This window comes from Rhinoderma darwinii, chromosome 3, assembly GCF_050947455.1.
Source record: "Rhinoderma darwinii isolate aRhiDar2 chromosome 3, aRhiDar2.hap1, whole genome shotgun sequence".
NCBI classification, from domain to species: domain Eukaryota; kingdom Metazoa; phylum Chordata; class Amphibia; order Anura; family Rhinodermatidae; genus Rhinoderma; species Rhinoderma darwinii.
In genome coordinates this window covers 149,107,653-149,128,740 of record NC_134689.1, presented here as the reverse complement: position 1 = coordinate 149,128,740, position 21,088 = coordinate 149,107,653, and the positions used below count along the sequence as shown (strand labels likewise).

Sequence of the window (21,088 nt, the reverse complement as noted above, 5' to 3'; positions counted from 1 at the left end):
TCGCTCCAAACTTTTATGGATATGTAGTTTGGATATAATCCGCTTTTAGGTCTCTTAAAGGGGTTGTCCCAAGTTGATAAATGGTGCTAGTTAGCTCCCCCATGTAAAAATAATAAGAATTCTAATTACCTGTCCGTCGTCCAGCGATGTCGTTTTCTTGATATCGTTGATTGAAGTTGCGGTCGGTCCCTCTTTGTATCCTGCTCGTTGCCTAGGTTCCCGGCCACCGCTATTTACCTTTAGCGGTGGCCGCGCATGCGTAATGACATCCTCTGCGTCCGGAGCAGAGGATGTCATTTACTCATGAACGCGCATCTCGGCGCATGCGCAGGAGATGCAAGGAGATGAAGTGGAAGGCACCCGTCGCGAGAAGTCTGCGCTCCGCTAAAGGTAAGTGTGTGTGTGTGTGTGTGTCTGTGTTTGTGTATATATGGGTGTGTTTGTGTATATGTGTGTGTGTTTATGTGTGAGTGTATATATGGGTGTATTTGTGTGTATATGTTTGTGTATATTTTTGTGTTTGTGTATATTTGTGTGTGTGTATATATGGGTGTGTTTGTGTATATGTTTGTGTGTGTGTGTGTTTTTGTATATGTGTGGGTTTGTGTATGTGTTTGTGTATATATGGGTGTGTTTGTGTACATATGTTTGTGTGTATATGTTTGTGTGTATATGTGTGTGTGCTTTTTTGGTGTGTTTATGTGTGTGTGTTTGTGTATATATGTGTGTGTGTTTGTGTATATATGGGTGTGTTTGTGTATATGTGTGTGTGTGTATATATGGATGTGTTTGTGTATATATGTATATGTTTGTGTATATGTGGGTTTGTTTGTGTACATGTGTTTGTGTATATGTGTGTTTGTGTATATGTTTGTGTGTGTGTTTATGTGTGTGTGTGTTTGTGTATGTGGGTGTGTTTGTGCATATGTTTGTGTGTATATGTTTGTGTGTTTTTGTATATGTATATGTGTGTGTATATGTGTGTGTTTGTGTATATATGGGTGTTTGTGCATATGTGTATATGTATGCATATGTGTGTGTGTATATGTGTGTGTGTGTTTGTGTATATATGGGTGTGTTTGTGCATATGTGTATAGGTTTGTGTGTATATGTTTGTGTGTGTTTTTGTATACGTGTGTGTTTGTGTATATGTGTGTGTGTGTTTGTGTATATGTGTGTGTGTGTGTATATATGTTTGTGTATATATGGGTGTGTTTGTGTACATGTGTTTGTGTATATGTGTGTGTGTATATGTGTGTGTGTGTATATGTGTTTATGTGTGTGTTTGTGTAATATATGGGTGTGTGTTTATATGTGTTTGTGTATATGTTTGTGTGTGGTTGTTTGTGTGTGTGTAGGTGAGTATAAGTATCGGTATTGTTCACATTGATAACTGTTTTTTTATGTTGTTGCAGATTTTGATGTACCGATTGGACTACGTCTTTCGATTCGTTGGACTACTGCGTAGATCTACGTTTTTTGAAAATTTTAATAAAATGGTTAACGAGGGTTTTGTTGGGGATTTCTTATTTCAATAAAAAAAAATTGTCTTTGTGTTTTTTTTTTCAAACTTTATTAGTGCCTAGATAATGGCAGTTGGCTGATTGACAGTGTCCATTATTAAGGCGGTACTTAGTGTTAGCCGGTGCAGAGGCTAGCACTAACCACCCATTATTACCCCGGTACCCACCACCACCAGGTGCCGGGAAGAGCTTGGTACGATCCAGTACCCGACCATCTGTTGTGATGGTCGGGTACTGGGGCGGCCGTAGGCTGGTATTATGAGGCTGGGAAGGGCCAAAAACAGTGGACCTTCCCACCCTTGTAATGCTAGGCTGCTGCTGCTGTGTTGTATCGGGCTGGTTATAAAAATGGGGGGGACCCCCACGTCGTTTTTTTGTAAAATTTAACAATAGACGTTGGGTCCCCCACATTTTTAATAACCAGCCATATACAAGGCCGCAGCAGCCTGGCATTACACGGGTGGGAGGGGCCACTGGTTTAGTACATTCCCAGGCTAATAACACTGTGTTGTATGTGGCTGGTTATGATAAATTGGGTGGAACCCCATGTCTTTTTAATAAAAATAATAAATAAATAATAAAAAAAAATGACGTGGGGTCCCCCCCATTTTTATAACCAGCCAGATACAACACAGCAGCAGCAGCCTAGCATTACAAGGGTGGGAAGGTCCACTGTTTTTGGCCCTTCCCAGCCTCATAATACCAGCCTGCGGCCGCCCCAGTACCCGACCATCACAACAGATGGTCGGGGACTTGATCGTACCCAGCTCTTCCCGGCACCCCTGGAGGCCGTGGGTAGCGGGGTAATAATGGTGTTTAGTGTTAGCCTCTGTACCGGCTAACACTAAGCCTCCCCTTAGTAATGGACCTTGTCACTCAGACAGCGGCCATTACTAAAGTGATAGTAATAAAACTTGAAAAGAAAAGACAAAGATATAGATAAAATATTTTATTGAAATAAAGCACCCCCAACACAACCCTCATTAACCATTTTATTGATGAAAAAAAAAGCGTCATCTAAGTAGTCCTCGAAACCGACGTAGTCCAAACACCAAACCTGTAAAAAATCAAAAATATAAAAAAAAAAATGAAATAAAACATGTCGTAGGCTTACTTTCACTTTCATGTGTGATACTGACTGTTATACCATGTATAGAAGCCTGCGGCAAAGTTGGCTTAGATACAGGGTGCCAGCAGACAGTATCATACATGGCCATACAGACATATATACAAACAAACATACATACATACATGCAAACATACATGCACGTATACACATACAAACATGACAACATACATACATGAAAACATACATACAAACATACATACATGCAAACATACCTACATGAAAACACATACATGAAAACATACACACATACAAACATGACAACATACATACATACATACATGCAAACATACATACATGAAAACATACATACATGCAAACATACATGCACATATACACATACAAACATGACAACATACATACATGAAAACATACATGAAAACACAAACATGACAACATACATACAAGAAAACATACATACAAGAAAACATACATGCAAACATACATACATGAAAACATACATACATGAAAACATACATACATGCAAACATACATGCACATATACACATACATGCACATACAAACATACATACAAGCAAACATACATACAAGCAAACATACATACAAGCAAACATACAAGCAAACATACATACATGCAAACATACAAGCAAGCAAGCATACATACATACATACAAGCAAACATACATGCACATATACACATACATGCACATATACACATACAAACATGCAAACATACATACATACATACAAGCAAACATACATACAAGCAAACATACAAGCAAACATACGTATATATGCAAACATACATACATGCAAACATACATACAAGCAAACATACATACAAGCAAACATACATATATGCAAACATACATACATGCAAACATACATACATACATGCAAACATACATACATACATACAAGCAAACATACATACCTACAAGCAAACATACATACAAGCAAACATACATACAAGCAAACATACATACAAGCAAACATACATACAAGCAAACATACATACAAGCAAACATACGTATATGCAAACATACATACATGCAAACATACATACAAGCAAACATACATACAAGCAAACATACATATATGCAAACATACATACATGCAAACATACATACATACATACATACATACAAGCAAACATACATACCTACAAGCAAACATACATACAAGCAAACATACATACAAGCAAACATACAAGCAAACATACATACAAGCAAACATACAAGCAAACATACATACATGCAAACATACATACATACAAGCAAGCATACATACATACATACAAGCAAACATACATACAAGCAAAAATACATGCACATATACACATACAAATATGCAAACATACATACAAGCAAACATACATACAAGCAAACATACATACAAGCAAACATACATACATGCAAACATACATACATGAAAACATACATACATGCAAACATACATGCACATATACACATACATGCACATATACACATACAAACATGACAACATACATACAAGAAAACATACATGAAAACACAAACATGACAACATACATACAAGAAAACATACATACAAGAAAACATACATGCAAACATACATACATGAAAACATACATACATGAAAACATACATACATGCAAACATACATGCACATATACACATACATGCACATACAAACATACATACAAGCAAACATACATACAAGCAAACATACATACAAGCAAACATACAAGCAAACATACATACATGCAAACATACATACAAGCAAGCAAGCATACATACATACATACAAGCAAACATACATGCACATATACACATACATGCACATATACACATACAAACATGCAAACATACATACATACATACATACAAGCAAACATACATACAAGCAAACATACAAGCAAACATACGTATATGCAAACATACATACATGCAAACATACATACAAGCAAACATACATACAAGCAAACATACATACAAGCAAACATACATATATGCAAACATACATACATACATACAAGCAAACATACATACCTACAAGCAAACATACATACAAGCAAACATACATACAAGCAAACATACATACAAGCAAACATACATACAAGCAAACATACGTATATGCAAACATACATACATGCAAACATACATACATGCAAACATACATACAAGCAAACATACATACAAGCAAACATACATATATGCAAACATACATACATGCAAACATACATACATACATACAAGCAAACATACATACCTACAAGCAAACATACATACAAGCAAACATACATACAAGCAAACATACATACAAGCAAACATACAAGCAAACATACATACATGCAAACATACATACATACATACAAGCAAGCATACATACATACATACAAGCAAACATACATACAAGCAAAAATACATGCACATATACACATACAAATATGCAAACATACATACAAGCAAACATACATACAAGCAAACATACATACAAGCAAACATACATACATGCAAACATACATACATGAAAACATACATACATGCAAACATACATGCGCATATACACATACATGCACATATACACATACAAACATGACAACATACATACAAGAAAACATATACATACATACATACATACATACATACATACATACCAACATACATAACAACATACATACAAAAATAAACTCACCTAAGACGTTCCCACGAAGAGCTGAACGGTCCCGTCACTTTTCTTCTCCCATTCACAATAACAGAGCGGTGGGCGCAGATGACGTAATCACGTGGGCCTGATATGATTACGTCATCTGCGCCACAACGCATTGTTACTATGAATGCGAGCGGCGCCAAGAAGAAGGAAGATGGCAAGTGACGGGACCGTTCAGAGCGCCGTTAGAACGTCTTAGGTGATTATTATTTTATTTTATATATTTTTAGTTGTTCGCCGGGTGCTGATGCAGCACCGCTGCGGCGGCTACAAATATTACATGTAGTGACAGGGTGGGTGATGGAAAAGTGGCTTGCCGAAACGGGGTGAATGTAGTGTAGTGTAGTGTAGTGTACAGTACATTCACGGTAAGTTCGTCTCAATCGGGCTTACCATGCCCGCTTGAGACGAACATTCTCCCGATGTTGCTAGAACTACAGTATCTAGCAACATCGGGAGCGCGCACACTGCAGAGCGGAGCGGCTTGATTGACATCGAGCCGCTCACGCCCCTTTTTAGAAAAGATAACCAGCACTTGCTGAGTTATCAAGTGTAAAAAAAAGGCACTTAGGAAATGAATTTTAAATTTTTTTTAACACCAAATGTTTTAAAATTCATTTCCTGCTTAGAATGTATAAAAAAAAAATTTGAGTCAACTTGGGACAACCCCTTTAAGTCCTGTGTCTTTTGCTTAGGCAAAATCCCAGTCATAAAACAACTCATTTAAGCTTCAGTCTCATGACTTTCATACATGTTATCTATAAAAAAAAAAAATAATAATGAAAAAATAATAGACGGTGACTCAAGTAAATTGTCTGGTGAAAGCACAGCATTTCCCCTTAAACTCTTTGGAATGTCATGTGAACTAGGCAACTATTTGGTGCCATTCTCTAAAGGAACTTCCCTTTTAAATGTTCACTGCATAAGTGAGTTCATACAGGGTTCAGCAAATATGAATTCTATCACAAAAGCCTGTATAGTAGACATTGATCAGAAGAATCATATATGTACACACTTCAGCCTCTCTAGATATATATGGACAATGTAATTACAAGTACTACACCGTACTTCCGTACTCTTATGAATATATGTTCGTACCTGGCAGGAAATCACAGTGCTCAATATTACACAGTCTGTGTAGCCACAGTCGACACACAGTAAAGAGGACCGGTCAACTCTCCTCATCTATTTTATTAAATAATTGTAATCTCCATGAAATAACAATTCTGGAGCAGCTTTTCTTAGAACGCTACGTTGTGCCGCTCCTCTGTTCCTGCTAGTTCACAACTGGGTTTTAACAGTTAAAGGAGTTTTCCCATTTCGAACATTTATGGCATATCTACAGAATATGCAATAAATGTCCTATAGATGCCTATGGGACCTGCACCTATCTCTAGAACGGTGCCCCTAACCCCTTTTCTACCTTGCTCGGATCTCGCTTCCTCCCGAACACTTCCGGATTAGATAGTCGGGAGTAACGGAAACAGCTGATCTACGCTGTTTCCGTAAATCTCATAGAAGGGAATGGGAGTTATGGAAACCACGTGGCATGGCGAACTACACTTGTTTCCAAATCTCCCGAGTTCTGGTAACCGTGTAGCTTGCCGTGCTACGCTGTTTCTGTAATTCCCATTCAATTCAATGGGTGTTATGTAAACCGCATAGCTCAGCGAGCTCGGCTGTTTCCGTAAACCCCCACCACCTAATCAGGACGTGGCCAGGAGGCCGCGGGAACCGAGCAAGGTAGAACGTGGTTTAGGGGACCCTCTTTTAGAGATAGGTGCGGGTCCCAGAGTTTAGACCCGCATCTATGGGACATTTATGGCATATCTTGTGATAAGCCATAAATTTCCAAGATGGCTAAACCCCTTTAAGGGTGTGGCCCTACACAGACTGACCATGTCCAATCAGCGCTGACAAAGTGAGACTTTGTAGGGACACACTCCTTTGACCAGTTGTCAATTTATTCATATATTTTAGGAGGAAGAACAAAGTAATGGCACAATGCAGTGTACTAAAAAATGATGTTCCAGAATTGTTATTTTATGGAATTCAAGTATTTACTAAAATAGACCTGTCAGGAGACGTGACAGTTCCTCTTTAAGAACAACTATCCAAACTATGTTAGGATTTTTTTTTTTTGCATTATTTCAAACCACCTTGTTATGTTAACTTCTTTTGATATAAAAGGTAAGTAATTTAGACTGATTTCATTCATAGTATACTTCGGATTAACTGATTTATATTATTTAACCCCTTAAGTATACAGCCTGTTTTAGCTTATGGACCAGGCCAAATTCTTCAAATCTGACATGGCACTTTATGTGGTAATAACTTTGGAATGCTTTTATTTTTTCAAGTAATTCTGAGATTGTTTTTTTGTGACACATTGTGCTATATGTTTGTGGTAAAATTTGGTCTAAATTTGAATGTATTTGCTTGTAAGACAGATAGTAACACCACACAAAATTGTTAATAGTTAATATTTCCCATATGTCTACTTTATGTTGGCATTGTTTTTTAAAGAGGCTCTGTCACCAGATTATCAAATCCCTATCTCCTATTGCATGTGATCGGCGCTGCAATGTAGATAACAGTAACGTTTTTTTGTTTTTTTTAAAACGATCAGTTTTGGCTAAGTTATGAGCAATTTTATATTTATGCAAATGAGCCTTTCTAATGGACAACTGGGCGTGTTTTCTCTTATTTCCAACTGGGCGTGTATTGTGTTTTTTAGCAACTGGGCGTGTTTACTTCTTTCACTGCACAATCACACTGTGCTGTGGATCATGCTGGGCTGGAACAATGAGAAGTGTAGGACACTGATTAGTCACTGATTGGTCAGCGTCATACACTCCTCTGTACAACACCCAGTTGGTAAAAAGAAAAAACACGCCCAGTTGTCCATTGAGAAACTCATTAGCATAAATCTAAATTAGCTCATAACTTGCTCAAAAATGATAGTTTTTCAAAATAAAAACCACTGCTGTTATCTACATTACAGCGCCAATCAGATTATGTAGGAGATAGGGCATTTATAATCTGGTGACAGAGCCTCTTTAATGTCCTTTTATTTTTCTAGGACGTTACAAGGCTAATAACTTTAGCAGTAATTTCTCACCTTTTCAAGAAAATTTCCAAAACCTATATTTGTAGGGATCAGCTCCGTTTTGAAGTGGCTTTGAGGGCCTTATATATTAGAAAGCCCCCATAAATCACCCCATTTTAAAAACTGCACCCCTCAAAGTATTCAAAACTGCATTTAGAAAGTTTCTTAACCTTTTAGGGTATGTTCACAAGGCTTATTTTCAGCCGTTTTTCGGGCCACAAATGGCAGAAAAATCGGAAACTGAACGCCTCGAAACATCTGCCCATTGATTTCAATTGAAAAAACATCATTGTGTTCCGACGGGCCGTTTTTTTACGCGGCTGTTTTGAAAAACGTTCGCCGAAAAAACGCCCTCGAAAAATAAGTGCATATCATATCACTTCATATCGGATCTCGCTTCCTCCCGAACACTTCCGGATTAGATAGTCGGGAGTAACGGAAACAGCTGATCTACGCTGTTTCCGTAAATCTCATAGAAGGGAATGGGAGTTATGGAAACCACGTGGCATGGCGAACTACACTTGTTTCCAAATCTCCCGAGTTCTGGTAACCGTGTAGCTTGCCGTGCTACGCTGTTTCTGTAATTCCCATTCAATTCAATGGGTGTTATGTAAACCGCATAGCTCAGCGAGCTCGGCTGTTTCCGTAAACCCCCACCACCTAATCAGGACGTGGCCAGGAGGCCGCGGGAACCGAGCAAGGTAGAACGTGGTTTAGGGGACCCTCTTTTAGAGATAGGTGCGGGTCCCAGAGTTTAGACCCGCATCTATGGGACATTTATGGCATATCTTGTGATAAGCCATAAATTTCCAAGATGGCTAAACCCCTTTAAGGGTGTGGCCCTACACAGACTGACCATGTCCAATCAGCGCTGACAAAGTGAGACTTTGTAGGGACACACTCCTTTGACCAGTTGTCAATTTATTCATATATTTTAGGAGGAAGAACAAAGTAATGGCACAATGCAGTGTACTAAAAAATGATGTTCCAGAATTGTTATTTTATGGAATTCAAGTATTTACTAAAATAGACCTGTCAGGAGACGTGACAGTTCCTCTTTAAGAACAACTATCCAAACTATGTTAGGATTTTTTTTTTTTGCATTATTTCAAACCACCTTGTTATGTTAACTTCTTTTGATATAAAAGGTAAGTAATTTAGACTGATTTCATTCATAGTATACTTCGGATTAACTGATTTATATTATTTAACCCCTTAAGTATACAGCCTGTTTTAGCTTATGGACCAGGCCAAATTCTTCAAATCTGACATGGCACTTTATGTGGTAATAACTTTGGAATGCTTTTATTTTTTCAAGTAATTCTGAGATTGTTTTTTTGTGACACATTGTGCTATATGTTTGTGGTAAAATTTGGTCTAAATTTGAATGTATTTGCTTGTAAGACAGATAGTAACACCACACAAAATTGTTAATAGTTAATATTTCCCATATGTCTACTTTATGTTGGCATTGTTTTTTAAAGAGGCTCTGTCACCAGATTATCAAATCCCTATCTCCTATTGCATGTGATCGGCGCTGCAATGTAGATAACAGTAACGTTTTTTTGTTTTTTTTAAAACGATCAGTTTTGGCTAAGTTATGAGCAATTTTATATTTATGCAAATGAGCCTTTCTAATGGACAACTGGGCGTGTTTTCTCTTATTTCCAACTGGGCGTGTATTGTGTTTTTTAGCAACTGGGCGTGTTTACTTCTTTCACTGCACAATCACACTGTGCTGTGGATCATGCTGGGCTGGAACAATGAGAAGTGTAGGACACTGATTAGTCACTGATTGGTCAGCGTCATACACTCCTCTGTACAACACCCAGTTGGTAAAAAGAAAAAACACGCCCAGTTGTCCATTGAGAAACTCATTAGCATAAATCTAAATTAGCTCATAACTTGCTCAAAAATGATAGTTTTTCAAAATAAAAACCACTGCTGTTATCTACATTACAGCGCCAATCAGATTATGTAGGAGATAGGGCATTTATAATCTGGTGACAGAGCCTCTTTAATGTCCTTTTATTTTTCTAGGACGTTACAAGGCTAATAACTTTAGCAGTAATTTCTCACCTTTTCAAGAAAATTTCCAAAACCTATATTTGTAGGGATCAGCTCCGTTTTGAAGTGGCTTTGAGGGCCTTATATATTAGAAAGCCCCCATAAATCACCCCATTTTAAAAACTGCACCCCTCAAAGTATTCAAAACTGCATTTAGAAAGTTTCTTAACCTTTTAGGGTATGTTCACAAGGCTTATTTTCAGCCGTTTTTCGGGCCACAAATGGCAGAAAAATCGGAAACTGAACGCCTCGAAACATCTGCCCATTGATTTCAATTGAAAAAACATCATTGTGTTCCGACGGGCCGTTTTTTTACGCGGCTGTTTTGAAAAACGTTCGCCGAAAAAACGCCCTCGAAAAATAAGTGCATATCACTTCTTGAGCCGTTTTTCATTGACTATAGAAAAACGACCGTAAAAAAACACGAGTTGCCAATACTTCTGAAAGTCAGGAGCTGTTTTCCCTTGAAAACAGCTCTGTATTTTCAGACGTTTTCTGCTAAGCGTGTGAACATACCCTTAGGTGTTTCACAGAAATTAAAGCAATGTGGAGGTGAAGGGTTTTTTGCAGAAGTTCCATTTTAACAATCCCCAAGTCAATACTTATTGCTCAGATTCTGCAGTTTTTATTAGAATATATTTTAGGCACCATGTCCGATTTGAAGATTGAAGTAATAATTTTAAAAAAGCACCATAACATTTGAAAAGCAATTTCTCCCGATTCTGGCAATACCACATATGTGGCAATAAACTGCTGTTTGGACAGACAGCAGAGCTCAGAAGGGAAGGAGCGCCATTCTGCTTTTGGAGCTCAAGTTTTGCTGGAATGGGTTTCGGGTGCCTTGTCGCATTTGCAAATCTCCCGAGGGACCAAAACAGTGGAAACCCACCAAAAGTGACCCCATGTGGTAAACTATACCCCTCATGGAATTTATCAAAGGGTATAGTGAGCATTTTGTCCCCACAGGTTTTTTGCTGATTTTATTGGAATTAGAAAATGAAAATCAATAATTTTTTTTTCCACGAACATGTAGAATTTTTTCATTTTAACAAGAAATGAAAGAGAAAATGCACTCCAACATATGTAAAGAAATTTCTCCCACGTACTGTAATACACCATATGTGGGCATAAACTGCTTTTTGGACACACGGCAGGGCTCCGAAAGGCAGGAGCGCTATTTGGCATACAGATATTGCTGGATTGTTTTTTGGTTGCCATGTCGCATTTGCAGAGCCCCTGAGGTAGCAGTACAGGGTAAACCTCTGAAAAGTGATTCCATTTTAGAAGCTTCACCCACCCCTCGGGGAATTAATCTAGGGGTTTAGTGATTATTTCATAGATTTTATTAGAATTAGGCAGTGAAAAATATATAGTTTTAGATCCCAATATTCTTATTTTCACAAGGGCTAGTAGGAGAAAAAAAACCACACAGTTTGTTATTCAATTTCTTCCAGTATGGCAATACCCCATATGTGGGCCTAAACTGCTGTTTGGGCACATGGCAGGGCTCAAATTGGATGGAGCGCCATTTGGCTTTTGGAGTGCAGATTTTGCTAGATTGGTGTTCGGGCGCCATGTCGCATTTGCCAGACTTCTTGAATCTCTTGAAGTCAATGGGTGCGTGAAAATCACGGACAGCACATGAACGTACATCCGTTTGCTGTCCGTGATTCATGCAACAGTTGCTAAAGAAATGATGAGAAAAAGAAAAACACCTCCTTCAGTTTATTTTGCTGACGTAAAAAACGCGTGACATATGGATGACATACGCGCGTTAAAAACGCAGACACGCTGCGTTTTTTAAGCGTGCAAAACTGACACGTTCATGTGAATAAGGCCTTGTTACTTAACCCCATCCCGATCCATGATGTGCCGACACATCATGGAGCGGGGAGGGGATGATGTTTGGAGCGGAGCGGGCTCCATACACTGCAGGTGTCTGCTGCGTTTTACAGCTGACACACTGCTCTAACGACCAGGAACAGCGATGGCGCTGTTCCTGACTTTAGTTAAATGTCGTGGTCGATAGCGACCGCGGCATTTATAGGGGTCTTCCCATGAAGGACATTTATGGCATATCCACAGGATATGTCATAAATGTTAGATAGATGTGGGTCCCACCTCTGAAACGGGGTCCCCTAAACCCCTTTCTACCTTACTCGGCTCCGCTGTCTCCCGGCCACTTCCTGGTTAGGTGGTTGGGAGTTACGGAAACAGCCCAGTGCTCACTGAGCTACACTGTTTCCGTAACTCCCATAGAAGTGAATGGGAGTTACAGAAACAGCGTAGCACCACGAGCTACGCCTTTTCCGGAACTCGGTAGGTACGAAAACAGCAAACATGGTCGAGTTACGGAAACAGCGTAACTCTATGAACTACGCTGTTTTTGTAACTCCAATAGAACTGAATAGTAGTTACAGAAACAGAGTAGCATGCTTTTGCTGCTTATGTAACTTCCATTCACTGCGGGAGTTATGGACTTGAGGGCATTAAGACCTGATCGCAATTCTAATACACTGCACTCCCTACATAGTGCAGTGTATTAGAGCTGTCAGTTATACACTGATACCATGCCTATTACGTGCCGCCTATGGGCGGAGCCTAAAAGGCTACTGTACTGGACAGACCAGGAGGCCATAGAAAGGCCTCCGGTTGCCATAGCACCCATCGACTACAAACCACCTAGATGCACTTTGACCGCGGCATCTAAGGGGTTAATGGCGGAGATACAGCTGACACCCGGGGCTGATGGCACTGGCTCCGTGCGGGGCCTAATCGGCTTCCGTTCTCGGCAGCCAAAACAGCCATCGGGAGCCCTGCAATCGCTCGCAACTGTGCTGATCGGCTACAAACCACCTAGATACTGCGGTCGCCTTTGACTGAGGCATCTAGGGGATTAATGGCGGGGATCAAAGTTTTCTCCGTTCCCCTACGTTACAGCAGGGTGACGCCTGTAATGTGCAGCTGACACCCGCTGTTGATTGCGCGGGCTCAGCTACTTAGCCCGCTCCATCACCGCAACGTACAGTTACATAACTGTACGTCTCATGTTGTTAAGGGGTTAAAGAATTTCTCCACTCAAATGTGTATGACTGGAGAGCTTTATCTTCATTACCTCTAGTAACTCATTTTATAATATATAATGACATTGGAGCACCTTTTGGGTGGTATGTGCAACCTCATGGTAGTTCATAATTCTACCCCCCTTATGTCTAGAGAACACAAGCACATAATCAAGTGGCATGCCCTACTGATGTAATGCTGCATGCAGCTGCACTTCATGTACAAAAAACATGCTCAATATCATTGGGGGTGCACACAGCCGAGGAAGGTCAACAATGTCATGTAACTGTCCTTTCACATAGAATTGTTTGAAGAGCCTCATTAAAGATATTGCTTAATCTTTAAGTATTTATGGGTCTTACCTTTATCATTGTATATACTAAGTGGAAAAAAAAACCATTCCAATAAATTAAAAAAAACTACTGTACTTTGTAGTCCATCTTAATCGAGAGAGGTACACAATTGCATTGGATGACATATGATAAGTCAACGATTAGAAAATTGTCAGGTGTAAGGGATACTTTAAAGGGGTTGTCCGGTTTGAACAAATTAATGTTATTTTTTGTATAAATAACAGTTATATTAAATATTCCAATATTCTTTCTTTATTTATTCCTTACACTTGTTTTAAGATCTCTGCTTGCTGTTATTCTGTAGGAACATTCATTGTTTGCTTCCAGTGGATAAAATTCAGTCCATGGTCATGTGACGGACACACAGGTGTGCAGCTCATTACAATTACATAATGTGTATCAGAGCTGTGTCCTCAAACAAGCCATACACCTGTGTGTCCATCTTATGACCATGGACAGAATTTTATTCACTGGAAGCAAGGAATGAATGTTACTACTGAATAACCGCAAGCAGAGATTTAAAAAAAATTAAGGACTAGGGTTGCACGATGCATTGAAATATTGATACTATTTCGATGCCATGCACCCTCAAACAGTTCAATACTGTTAATTCCTGTATTTCAATACTAAGCTGTGCGGCTGCACAGCTTAGTATTGTAACACATGAATGTAGTCAGCGTGGGGCTGCAGCTTTGTAATACAGCCATTGCCCTGCTCGTGACAACAAATGTGCGCACGCGGTAGGCATAAGGTGATGTGGCCTGTGCTGCACTAAAGAGCGCCAGCACTGAAGACAGAGAACATGGCAGGCGCACTGCAAAACACCCCCATGTTAAGTCTTCAGTGCTGGTGCCGCTGCTCATTAGTGCAGCGCCGGCCACATCACTTCATGCTGACTGCGCGCGCACACTTGTTGTCACGAACGGGGCAATGGCTGTAATACACAGCCGCAACCCCGCTCTAATGGCGGAGTTCAGAGAAACCTCTGATGTCCGCCGCTATTTACTTGAATGCTGCGATCAAAGATGACCGCAGCATTGAAGGGGATTCCCTTTGGATCTCTTCACAGGTAATCCCTGTGATGCGATCGAGGGACATACCATATATGGGCAGACAGCCCAGGGTCCATTGAAGGACCCCAGAGCCGTCTTACCATATTTCCTGTTGTTAGGGCATACTTATGTATGTCCTAACAACTGCCTGTGTACTATCAGTGCACAGGCTAATGTACTGGAATATTGATATATGCCAGTACATTAAAGTTTAAAAATAGAAAAGTAAAAAAAATTAATGTTAAATAAAATTAAAATAAATAAATACACACGTTTTTTACAATAAACATTAAAATGAAAGTCTCAATACATAAAATAGACGGTATCGCCGTGACCGTAATAACCTGCCCAAATAATTTATAGCGTAATATTTTATGTGTACGCTGTAAAAAGAAGAAGAAAGACTGCTTTATTTCACTTATTAATGTGAGGCACGAGGTGTTATTAATTTAGTACCTCCATGTGCCCCACATTAATACTAATTTACCCCATCATGTACCTCACATATTAACCCAATGTTGTCCATTATGACTGAAGTACGTGATGGGGTTAATTAGTATTAATGTGAGGCACATGGAGGTTTAAAATTAATCACACCACGTGCCTCATCAGAAAATGGAAGGACTTTTTTTAATGTTATTATTATTGTTGGCAAAATATCGTTTTGGTATTGAGAATCGCAATACTACACAAAGTATCGGTATGGAAGTCCAAATTCTGGTATCGTGACAACCCTAGTAAGGACTAAATACAGACAGTATTTTGGAATATTGTATAGCTTTTAATTCTACAAAAAATAACATTAATGTGCTGATACCGGACAATGTTCTTTTATACTATTTTTTTGGAAGATTACATTGATGAAAATGGGTAATATTGTGGATGGAGTTTTGTCCTATTTCATTTTGTAATCTGCAATAGTCCTTGTCCTAAAATTCGATAGCACCTGTTTACTAAATCTGACATCTCATATTTTATAAGCGTTTAACATTTATTCTGCTAGCGAGCCACAATTTGTAGGCTCTTTCTTCTTTCCTGTCGTGTTCAAAGAGCGAAGATGCATTTCAAATATTTTGATGTATACTTTTCATGGCTTCATTTGCCTTGTTCTATTTGAATAATAACCACAGCTCTTTTCAGGAGATACAGTATCAAATGCACTAAAGGTTAAAATGGGTTTCTCAGTTTTCTTAGGGTAAACAAGTGAAAACTTTGAGGTTCCTAATAAAGAATATTAAATGACAGTCGTCTTAGTGTAAACACTGCTGACTGCTCAGAGACAGACAGTCGTTGAATGACGGACCCCCACCTCACATAGACCTAGCTGAGCAAACATTCCATGTTTTAGAAATAAATGTATATTGTGTCAAAATATTTAGCATCTTCAATACAACACAACGGCCTTTGTGTTATTATGACATCTGTATTCTGACCATAGAGCTCTGTTGTGTAATATTGGAGAAACCCTGTTCATAGTTTGTTTGGTCTATAATCCTGTCTTGCGTAAACCATAATAAAACGACTTTTATTTCTCTACTGAGAAATATTAACCTGTATTTTATATCTCCACAACATAAATGTTGGTCACTTCTTTGTAAGGCTTTGTTCACATCTGCGCTAGGTGTTTCCATTACTCTGCTCCATCAAATGAGCAGAACAATGAAAATACAAGAAGCCCTGGATCCGTTGCATGACGGACACCAACAGCACCCAACATAACACATTGACGTTACTTGTTTTCGTCATGGTGTCCGTCGTTTTACCGGACAAATAGCGCAGCACACTACGCTATTTTTCTGCATGTTTGACTGGATTTGCAACGGAGATTTGTAACAGAGCCTCCAATGCAGATGTGACCAAAGAATTTTTTTCTATTTGGTTAGGCTCATTTCACACTATGGTTTCACTTTCCATTTTTCCGTTCTGTTATATTAAAGTGACTGTTGCGTTAAAGGGAGTCTGTCACCAGAACTTCGTTATGAACTAGCAGTATGCTAATATAGTTAATGCTAACCTGATTTTAAATGTGTTTTCCTTGTTCCCCAGGGTGCTTGCTTTGCATTAAAAACACTTTTATTAAGTTTATGCAAATTAGAATTTCAGTGCAACGAGGGCGTTGCATTTTAAACACATATAAAATCAGGTTAGCATGAACTATCTTAGCATACTGCTAGTTCAAAACAGAGTTCTGGTAACAGACTCCCTTTAAGCCACACAAGGTAGCAGTATATGTGTTCTGATATTACATAGATGCTACTATAATTAGAATTATTAACCTAATTCAGGTGTAATTGGACTCCCCCGCCCCCCACCCCACAGAGGAAGCTGCATTCTGAGGGTATGGCCCCACAAAGCGACTGCTGCATGCAGCTGCAACAACGCCCACATGCAGTGGCCAATATCCGCACAATTTTGACAGTAATACCCGGCAAATTTGTGCAGCCATTGGCCACCGCACGTGAGCGTGATTTTGTCTTCATACGTACGCATCTATGTAGAACCGTACCCTGAGAGATTAAAAAGTTCTCTTTTAACTGCCATTGCTGTCATCAAACACAATGTCATGAATCTATTTAATAAATAACGTGTTCTCTTGAAATGAGACTTGAGGGTGTATTCAAATGTTGAGGTGCGGTTAGAACCGCATCAAAAACTGCTTGTGTTTTTACAGCGATTTAGTGCAATCTCCGATGTGTTGTTTTTTTCCCGTTTACCGTAAACGCATTGAAAAATACATTAAATCACAGCAAAAATGCATGCGGTTTTCGGATGTGATTTTTTAATGTGGTTGTAACCGCACCTCAACCGCAGAATCTGAATATACTTTTACTTAGCCTTTTTTTTAGGCAGAACAAATATTCTTGGGTATATATCCATTTACTGGAAGATACTGCCTATTGAATGTGCCTCAAAAGTTACTGGGTTCTATTGGCCGCGGACACATTTCCGTAGCGCTACGGAAAGGTGTACGTGCCGTAGAACCGTGCCCGGAAATGTGGAGCATGTCCTACTGTGTATAGGAGCATGGCACGAAAATGCGGCCCGCGACCCGCAGGTGTCGGCGGCCGGCCGTGCCCGTGCATGAGGCCTCACAGCAAAGTGATATAATGTGTGCTGGATCATCCCATAAATTCTATACTGCTGAATTATTCACAGAATTACAGATCTGTGTGGCATGGGTCTGAAAAATGCAACTGATTTGTAGGGAGGCATCAGATGGAGCATGCACATTGTGTATACCTTTTTTTGCAGTCTGCTGTTGTACTGAAAAGCATAGACTACTTTTAAAAAAAAGAAGATATTTACACATAAATCAGATAAGCATTTTATTGTCTTTAGATGTAATGAAATGAAAATATTTATGGAACTTGCCTTTTAATGTCTATTATTAATGATTGCAAAGAAAGAACAGGAATTAAATAAATAAAATTGTTGCAATTAACATGCATGATTGAAACTTTGAAGGACATTAAGTCAGACCAGTTCAGCATAATGGGTGGCATTTTCAAAGACTGGCACTTTGGTCAAGTGGTGCACCAGTCTTTGTAAATAGTGAAGCCTGTGCCATCTTACTCAACATGTCAAACACCTGTTAAGGAAAGCGGCAAATGCTTTTAAACCATGCCTGGTTTAACCTTGAGATTGTTTTCCTCAACTACCCTAAAAATCTGTTGTAAATACATTGATAAATCTCCCAATGTGTGAATAATGCTTCATTATACACTTAGGTTGCACTCTCAAGCTTCTCAGAATTGGACTGAGGTTTTTAAGTTTGTGTTTTGACATTGCAGGTCCATGGGCGATGCATTTGCAAGCACAATACAGCAGGACCTCACTGCGGACTGTGTGCACCCTTATATAATGATCATCCTTGGAAAGCAGCAAATGGTAAAACAGGGGAACCTAACATGTGTGCAAGTAAGTGAAAAGGGTCCATTTCTAATTTTAAACATGGTGTATGTCTTTTTATGAGAGTCACAATGTATTAACACATACCTAACTTTTATGTGGCTTTTCAGAATAAGCTGTGATGTGTACACATGAGGAAAAAACACTATTCCTAGCCTTTATATGACTTGTATTCTTCATTTTTCCCCTCTGCCTGCTCTATCTTCTCATTCAGTTTTCTCTGAGCTAGACTGCTATCATGTCTTCTATACACTGCACACATAGAAGAGGAGAATACTGCTCTCCTACGTTTCTCTAGCACATATATAGAAGCTGCAGTAGCATGGAGGCGATGAGGCAAAGAGCAGTCTAGCTGATAATCCAGCACTGGGGTGAGATATAACACTTACCAGCAGCTTGTGTCTTCTCTTTCTCTCTTCTCCCCTCTCCATAGAGTTCTATGGCAATCTCCGCATTGTGAGAAACTAGACATGGACCGCACAATCCACAATATATACGTTGATCTGAGCCGCTAGGCATAATTTAGAAACATGAACATGAGGTTCTTTGTAAACATTTTGATCAAACTGTATAAGCCCACTTGCCACTTTCCTGCGACCTCTTTAAAGTGGGTCCCTACTCTATCGGCTGCAGCACCGCATGGCGGCCCCCGCCACTGCAGCACCGCTCCCGCAGAGGGAGCAACCCAGTGGTCCAAAAGCACCCATGCTAACAGACCGTGCCAAGCCTCCTTGGCTCTGGGCCACGTCCCCCCACAAGTGCAGCACTGCAGCAACAGACACCACCATACAGCACCACCACATGTGAATAGATGGAATGAGCTCACCTTGCCATGCGCCCCCAGTGGCCAACTGAGAGCACAAGCAAGAGCAGGAACACTTATGAGGTCATTCCTGAATTAAAATCAGCTGGGTATTTTTTCAAATGCGTGGAGTGCTGGTACCAAGTAAAACAAAAGAAATGAGGAGGATAGACTATACAATATCAGCATTGTGAGAAACTAGACATGGCCCGCACAATCCGCAATATATACGTTAATCTGAGCCGCTAGGCATAATTTCGAAACATGAACATGAGGTTCTTTGTAAACATTTTGATCAAACTGTATAAGCCCACTTGCCACTTCACGGCGACCTCTTTAAAGTGGGTCCCTACTCTATCGGCTGCAGCACCGCATGGCGGCCACCGCAGCACCGCTCCCGCAGAGAGAGCAACCCAGTGGTCCAAAAGCACCCATGCTAACAGACCGTGCCAAGCCTCCTTGGCTCTGGGCCACGTCCCCCCACAAGTGCAGCACTGCAGCAACAGACACCACCATACAGCACCACAACATGTGAACAGATGGAATGAGCTCACCTTGCCATGCGCCCCCAGTGGCCAACTGAGAGTACAAGCAAGAGCAGGAACACTTATGAGGTAATTCCTGAATTAAAATCAGCTGGGTATTTTTTCAAATGCGTGGAGTGCTGGTACCAAGTAAAACAAAAGAAATGAGGAGGATAGACTATACAATATCAGCATTGTTAGAAACTAGACATGGACCGCACAATCCACAACATATATACGTTGATCTGAGCCGCTAGGAATAATTTAGAAACATGAACATGAGGTTCTTTGTAAACATTTTGATCAAACTGTATGGCAGTGTGTCTGTGTCTCTTGCACTCTGACCTCTCCTCATGCGCCCACTCCCCTCTCCATAGACTTCTATAGGCAGCCTGTTGTGTGTTTCTATCACTCCGCTCCCCCTCCACTCTACATAGACTCCTATAGGCAGCGTCTGTCTTTCTCACTCTGCCCCTCCTCCTGCTCCTTCCTCCATAGACTACTATTGGCAGGCAGTGAAGAGACACGACCCCCATATTTCCTGTAGTCAGTCTCATCTCCTCTGTAATTAGAGACAGATTTTGCTTGACAACGGGATGGACAGCAGATTACAGGAAGAGAGATACCTAGTGGCAGTAACTTCACACACAAGTTTATCTATATGAGGTACGTATACTAATAGATTAGCATAAATTGTTTGAAAAGTTACTCTCAACTTACGGTAACTATTTTGTGGACTTTTCAGCTATGTTTCTGTATATCTCCAGATTTCTCTAGCTCTAGATTTCCCATTTTTATCTCATTTATCTTTTTTCTCCCTGATTGAAACACATAAGCAAATCTTTATGATTACTAATAACTTTCTCTGTTGTATAAATCTCGAGAGATGATGTTTTTAAATGGTAACG

General features: G+C 39.7%; 1 protein-coding gene across 2 annotated transcripts in view; it reads left to right on the top strand.

The window, feature by feature from the left end:
• The window catches only part of NTN4 (netrin 4), a 341,311-nt gene that overhangs the window by 176,095 nt on the left and 144,128 nt on the right, over window positions 1-21,088 (top strand). For both annotated transcript variants that reach the window (XM_075856856.1, XM_075856857.1), the window contains exon 4: window positions 18,737-18,863. In XM_075856856.1, coding sequence (XP_075712971.1) covers window positions 18,737-18,863 — 127 coding nt within the window. The remainder of the gene's footprint in view (window positions 1-18,736; window positions 18,864-21,088) is intronic.